Source organism: Oncorhynchus mykiss, chromosome 16, assembly GCF_013265735.2.
Source record: "Oncorhynchus mykiss isolate Arlee chromosome 16, USDA_OmykA_1.1, whole genome shotgun sequence".
NCBI lineage: Eukaryota > Metazoa > Chordata > Actinopteri > Salmoniformes > Salmonidae > Oncorhynchus > Oncorhynchus mykiss.
The window spans coordinates 60,677,374-60,684,127 of record NC_048580.1 but is presented as its reverse complement, the minus strand read 5'-3'; the positions used below and the strand labels follow the sequence as shown (position 1 = coordinate 60,684,127).

Below are 6,754 nucleotides of genomic sequence, written 5' to 3'. Positions count from 1 at the left end.
ATTATTTGTTCCACATTTTAATCTGGATGCTTTAATAATATGAAGGTAGTGCAGAAGCTTGATATCAGCGCATATTTATTGCCTTTGTATTGCACTACAAGCTTATTTTTTACTTGTGCACTGACCTGTGTTTTCAGTGTTATTATAATTCATACATTTTTGAAAGCTTGCAAGGATTAATTGTTCTCAGACAAAAATACATTTGTTGGTCTGGTTGACAACTGCTTTAACCAAATATGCTCTTTGAGGTACACTGCACACAAAGGCCAGTAATTTGCATCCTCTGAGGGATGCACAGTCTCCATTGGCAAACCAACGCACCTGAACAGGTGGTATCATAGCTGAAATAAAGAGGAAATTATACCCTGCCTGCACCTGGTGTCCCCCTGTGAACACCCTTATGACATAAATACCTATTACACTCAGGATGAAGGAAAACTATTTGAACATTTAAAAAACTATATATAGATTACTCATCCATAATTGTATTATGATGTGGTTATAATACATTTTAAGACTTGTCATAAGCATGTATAACCCCTCATCTCATACATCAAGCCTTCTTGATGGTGGTTGATAATCTTTGGTAAGGGGAGTAGGAAGTTGGATATCTTGTTGGTAGTTGAATATCTTTGGTAAGAGCGTGACGTCACGTGAACCAATGAAAACGCTTAAATATATGACGTCTGCAACGCCATCTTCTCTTATGCAGCATCGTGATAAAGACAGTGGTAAAGGACAATAAAGTAAGTAACATAGATCATTAACGGCATTTTACTTAGTCTGTATGATACCTTGCTTGCTACTTAGGTAATTGAAAATACTGTGAGTGTTAAAACACGAGGAACAGAAGAGGTAATGTTTCAGAGGAAGAGTCAAAATATCAAGTACTTCCTGAGTCTTGTGCCAGGGAAACGTCGCTTTGGAGTGTACAGATTTCTGCCCGTCTTCTTCTGTATTGGAGGTGTGATGGAATGGGTCATGATCAACGTGAGGATTGGAAGGGAGACATTCTGTAAGTATTCAAACCTCTGGCTGATTTTATCTGCACTGTCAAACTAGCGCACACGATTGAAGCATCACTGTATGTGGATGTACGTACAGTAGAACTGCTGCTTTGCCAAGAGCCCAGACTTCTATTGTTGTAACATGGGGTGGTGGTTAACGTTAGTGCACTGGCCCTGTACGTTTCTGTTTTAACCCACATTCAAGTTGTTCACTACAGTGGTGTCAACAGTGGGATAGTCCTTGATATCTCAGGCCTTTTAATGGAGATACATTGTGTGTGGATGCATAGAAGGGAGTGTGCCTGTGGCCTCCCAATGTGAGTACTACCTCTGCCACAAGAGCCCAGGCTTGTATGGTGCTTGTCCTGAAACCAAAGGGTCACTAATTCAAACCCTGCTCCAGTTGTTCCTCTGAAATCGACACTGTAGTATAAATTGGGTTCAGACAACTTGGGCTACTGCTGAGGTTACAGTCAATACAAGTCTGTTGGTCCTCTTCAAAAAGCTAAGATTGTGCAATTAAGTCAATGGTTGAGCTACTGTAAAGAGTTTAATATATTTTTAATTATAGAATCAGTTAACCATTCTTTTGTTTCATTCATCTCCATTTCTCCCTCAGATGATGTCTACAGAAGAAAGAAGTCAGAGAGGGAATACCAGCAGAAGATCGAGGATGGATTGATTGTACTTACTAAACCAGTAGCCAAGTGAATTACTGAACCAGTAGCCACTATAATGGCAGTAGAACACTTGAGATGTGATCGGGACACAAACACTGGTGTTTGCATTGCAATGGACTTGAGGCAAACATTTCTGGATGGTTCAAAAGACTGCTATTGAATGAAAACATGTTTATTTATGTACTCTTTGTGATACTGAGCTTGGATGAAACATTTTTCAGAGCCAAATGTGACAATGTGATATTTGTCTAATAAAGGTTACATTACTCAGTGGAGGCATCGCAGTGTCGTTTTAATCATTTTATATTGTTTTTATTCTGATAAATGAATATAAACATTTACGTCAAATTACATGTTATACCCATTTAAAATATAGGTAAACCGTTTCAAATGTTAGCAAATTGTAGTTACGTTATGTACATTTATTAGCCATTATTATTTAAAGTAGATGAATGCAACGGATGCAATTTCCAGATGTGTTATTGGAAATATAAAACATTGATAAAAAATTGTCAAAAGAGTTGTGCATATAGTTATGTTGTGTAAGAGAACTCCTGTTCTACTTAAGAGGACACCAATTTAACCAATCATGGCTGGTAAGATGACCTAAGAGACATTCAATTGTAACTTACAAAACAAACACATTTCTCATATTACATAGCTCTGCTCTATATATCGTAACATACCAGTACACACTTCTCATATTACATGCCCTTGGCCCTTTTCACAAGGGAACCCCTCACTGTAGTATTGTGGTCCTCACTAGACTGTATCCCACTGGTTCAGTGGTACGGTCCAATGGGCAGGGCCCTGAGGCAAACAAAGCTGTTGGGATGCTTGGCCAGCATCAGAGGGTTGCCATCCAGTCTCACCTCCTCCATGTTGGCTCTGATGTACTGAGTGTTGTTGCCTTGGCAGAAGGTCTCATCCGATAGCGTGGTGATCTTATTGTTCTGCAGGGGGAGTAAATTAGAAGACAGATGTTGGTTGGTAAAAACTTTTTTGTTTTGTTTTTTACAATATGCATTTGCCTGCACCTGCATTTATACTCTAAAATGTTTTGTTAGGTGAAAGATACATATTTGTCTAAACATTATTGCTGTGTGAGCCAAAGTTGTAAACAGACATATAGGTGCACAATGTGGAGACTCTCTGGAAGTTGTGGGATTGCCTCCAGCTCGTTATTGCCAAGGTAGAGGTACGCCATCTTGGTGAGTTTCTGAGAAAAGAGATTTGATGTTTTGTTTACATACTACAGGGTATTTCAGGTAAGATTCATGTTTGGCATAGAAATTGTTGTTGAAATTCTATTGACATTCAATGCAACCATTACTCAGACTGTAAAATGTTACTGTATGTAAAAAAAATATATATAGTGTTTGCTCCAGAATCTTGGACTGACTTTCTGGCTTACCTTAAAAGCGGTTGACTTTATACCCTTGGTTTTAAGCTGGTTGTAATTGGCATTGAAGGATATGAGTTTGGCAGGTAACATGGGTAGTTTGGCCAGCTTGTTCTCTGAGAGATTGAGCTCTTCAAGGAGGGCAAGCTTTGAGAAAGCTCCGTCTTCTATCTCAGAGATGAGGTTCCCAGTCAGATCGATTCTTCTCAAAGTTGCTATAAAATGTTAAAAGACCATAAACTTTAGAGATGTTCACTAAAAAAGTTTGAGTGATAAGTGAATAACATATTAATGTTTTTTTTTTTTTTTTACGTCCACGGTGTTACAAAGCTGCTCTAATCACTAACCAATGTCTGCAAAGTCTTTGTTGGTGATTTTTGTGATTTTGTTGTAGCGTGCGTAGAGATAGGCAGTTTCCTTAGGCAGGGATGGAACTGCTGTCATCTCAGGGGAGACCTCCTCACAGTATACTGACCCAGTCAGACACACACACAGTAGGCACGTGGGCAGCTCTGAAATCCATAGCCATGTCCTTTAAATGCATTCTCCTTCAGCAATGACTTCCAAGTTTTCCTATCGATCAGCCAAGTAATCTCTCCCTGTATTCATCTCTCTTCATTCTTTATAGAAACCTAACATAAACGTGTGCCATAGTAGTCAACGGGGCACTACATGTAACATTCCTGCTGTAATGTGTGGTTGTTTAATGCATTCACAAAGGGGAAAACAGCTCATTAGACCTAGCACATGGCCTTAATAAATATGTGATTGTGAATGCCTTTTCTCCAGTGTGTCTCGAGAGAATAAACTCACCACCCTCATCTTTCGGAGCTGCTGCTGGGCTTGTATCTGAGTCGCCAGTGGTGTCATAGTCTGGGATGGTCACAACCTCTTTCTGTGGAATTGTTTAGAAGAAATGTCCCCAGATCACCTCACAAGAGAAGACATAAGCTGGCTATTTTATTTCACACCAACTGAGTTTTCCTAACGGTCTGATTATCTGCTAAGCAAGTATTTATAATCTCAGACACCAATGTATAGTCTTCACAGACTAATGTATGTTGAGTCATCATTTAGGCAGGGATAGGGTTTGGCACCTGGTGTGTGGGACTTTTACAACTCTCATATGCAAACTTTAAGCTTTATAGTTGTATTATAGATTCTGCTAAGTTTTTAGAGGTATGGATCCTGCCTCAAAAACACATTCTCATAAACTCTAAACAAAATCAAACAATCATGAATTTTCCCAAAAACATTTACAAAAGATATGCACTTCCAAAAATTACCTTAGGTTTCCTTGCTTCCATGTATCCATTTCTTGCTGCAGAAGAGAGCATCCACGGTACCAGAATAATGGTGAAAAACAAAGTCCTCAGGTCTATCATTGTGTCTAACAGCTGGGATGGGAGCAGAACCGTACTGAGGACAGAGGGGTAGGGCTGTGAGTACTGGGCTGAGATCTGAGTGAGCAGGAGAATTTTCCATCCAGTTTTAAAGAAAAGCTGCTAGTGGAGTATTAAGTAAGACTAGGAAACAAACCTTAACCCAATATTTGCTGTCAAAGTAGCCTTCTCATCTCATCAGTTTTGACAGCTTTTGGAAATTGGCATGTTTTAGAAAATTGTGAAATATGACAGTAGGTCTTGGATGCATGTCATTTCAGGTTAAACCACACCGGTTCATGACATTTGAAAATAAAACATTCAACTCTAATGGTTTTAAGCCAAACATATCTTTATTTATTTTTCTTGTAACAAACCTCTATGTTATGGATGTTATGGTTTCTCTATCAACAATGGACTCGTGTTGGGCAGGATCATGGTTGTGTTCAGTAGGCACGAAAATGGGAAAAATGCATGTTCTTATTGGACATTCATTCCTCCTGTTTAGTGCCCACTGAACACAACCCAGTTGATTGAGGCGTCTGTATGTTACAGAGGGTAAGGCTGCCATTGTAAGCTCAGGTGTATTCATTACGCCAATTGTTATGGATGTTATGGACTAGAAAGTGTTATAACGTGATGAAAAGATGAACATGTATATCAAGAGTGTAAAATTAACATGTATAACAAGAGTGTAAAATGCAAGTAAAACCCACTTGTTTGCCTTATTATTGTTTTTATGCAACTTGTCAGAGACCCTTGCATCCCTATACATTCAACCATTATGTTGGAAAGGTTCACTTTGAAATAAAAAGAAGACCTTTGTCCCTTTAGGATGGACTGGCAAACCCCTGTGCTGTGTATGTTGGGAAAAAAAGTTGGAAAAAGTTAATGGAAAAAGGCTGGCTTTTAAAAACATGAACTATTTATCTGGAAAATACTGAGTGGTGTGGACAGAGTGCAGAGAGAGAGAGAACTTAAACGTAAAGAGCAGTGGGATATGATTACTGGAATTTTGGACAGAACTCCTTTGCATGAAGTGATTATAAAATCTAATGCCAAAGCAAGCAATGAAGAAAGGAATGTATTCTTCTTACTAACACCTCCCTTTCTGACTTAAAACTCCAACAAAAATGTTTCCCCTGGTCTCTCGTGGTTTTATTTGGAAATGTTTTGTGTAGAAGCGTTTGTTACAAGTCAGCATCTACTGTCTGCCCCTCCTATAATTTTTCAGAGTGCAGGTGTCCATCCAGTTGCTCAAACTTGGTTCATGTGAGAAAAACAGTTTTACTTGAGAGCTTGTCCAACTATGGGAGCAGCCAATATTAAGACAAATGCATACCTAAAAGTATGTGTAAGGCTTGTTTAAACTGTTGCGCTCAAACTAGGCTGTACACATAAACAATTGAACTATCTCTCTTTTGCTTCTATACAAATTAAAAACATTCCTCATCCTAAGTACCTTGACAGTTTTCCTACATTTCGCACAATTTTCCATGAAAAGATATACAAGGTTCTCCTCTGGCTGTTCTCTTGTTTTTCCATGCCTCATTTTTCCAATTGGCAGGGTTTATGTGAGATATTTAACATCATTTTAATGCAATAACAATATGGTGTAATTTCCATTATTATTAGCATTATTATATTCATCATACTCTCAGTGCACTTTTGCAAAGCAATCTCACTTATATTCAAAGGTGATGAGATGAGAATTTTGGCTATATTTTTATAAAGTAGATGTGTGGTCCTAGAAGTGAATTCCCAGAGTGAGACATATCATGTTAATATGTGATACAGTAGATACAAACATGTTTCTATAGTTTTTGTGTAAGGTTTGACTGACCATTTTCCCCCCATAGTTTATTCCCCATTTATTTGCTACTCAGAATCTTGGACTCCATGAGCATGTGGATATGATTTGATTACTTAAACAGAGGTGTACTTTCACTGAAGTCTGCTTTAGACATAAAAAGAGGTTTAATGGGAGTCTTTGTAGAATCTGCTGCACAGGACAAGTCGTACCTAGACACTGAAACTGTGTTGCCCTTTTATGACTGCCTGTCTTATTGAAAAAAGGTAAGTATGTGGAAATGGTTCATTGCTGTAACAGATCAAATTAATGATAAACGAGTTACTTTGACAAGAGCAGAGATTCAAGCCTTTTGGGTCCATATCATCTCACTTCAGGGACAACAAACCAGCCAAAACAAATGCTTTTTAAAATTTTATATTATGCTTATTACCGATCAATGATTTGTTTTAGACAAAAAGCATATTGTTTCA

General features: G+C 38.2%; 2 protein-coding genes across 2 annotated transcripts; one reads left to right on the top strand and one right to left on the bottom strand.

The window, feature by feature from the left end:
* Positions 1-671: 671 nt before the first annotated feature.
* On the top strand, positions 672-1,966 carry LOC110492474 (small integral membrane protein 4). The gene is made up of 2 exons (XM_021566823.2): positions 672-1,015; positions 1,627-1,966. The coding sequence occupies exons 1-2, from the start codon at positions 859-861 to the stop codon at positions 1,716-1,718; spliced, it is 249 nt and encodes an 82-aa protein (XP_021422498.1). The 5' UTR covers positions 672-858; the 3' UTR covers positions 1,719-1,966.
* Positions 1,839-4,581, bottom strand: ognb (osteoglycin, paralog b). Its single transcript, XM_021566821.2, has 6 exons — positions 4,376-4,581; positions 3,903-3,984; positions 3,437-3,601; positions 3,102-3,304; positions 2,814-2,906; positions 1,839-2,640 (listed from the first exon to the last, which is right to left on the bottom strand). Exons 1-6 carry the CDS (start codon positions 4,472-4,474, stop codon positions 2,470-2,472), a joined length of 813 nt encoding a protein of 270 aa, XP_021422496.1. The 5' UTR covers positions 4,475-4,581; the 3' UTR covers positions 1,839-2,469.
* Between the last annotated feature and the right edge of the window lie 2,173 nt (positions 4,582-6,754).

Excerpts from the sequence above, each read along its gene's own strand:
- LOC110492474 (XM_021566823.2), top strand. The coding sequence starts at position 859 with ATGTTTCAGAGGAAGAGTCAAAATATCAAGTACTTCCTGAGTCTTGTG. Across the intron at positions 1,016-1,626 it reads GATTGGAAGGGAGACATTCT|ATGATGTCTACAGAAGAAAG; the intron begins GTAAGTATTCAA and ends TTTCTCCCTCAG.
- ognb (XM_021566821.2), bottom strand. The coding sequence starts at position 4,474 with ATGATAGACCTGAGGACTTTGTTTTTCACCATTATTCTGGTACCGTGG. Across the intron at positions 3,602-3,902 it reads AGCTCCGAAAGATGAGGGTG|AGCTGCCCACGTGCCTACTG; the intron begins GTGAGTTTATTC and ends TATGGATTTCAG. Across the intron at positions 2,907-3,101 it reads TAAAGTCAACCGCTTTTAAG|AAACTCACCAAGATGGCGTA; the intron begins GTAAGCCAGAAA and ends CTCTTTTCTCAG.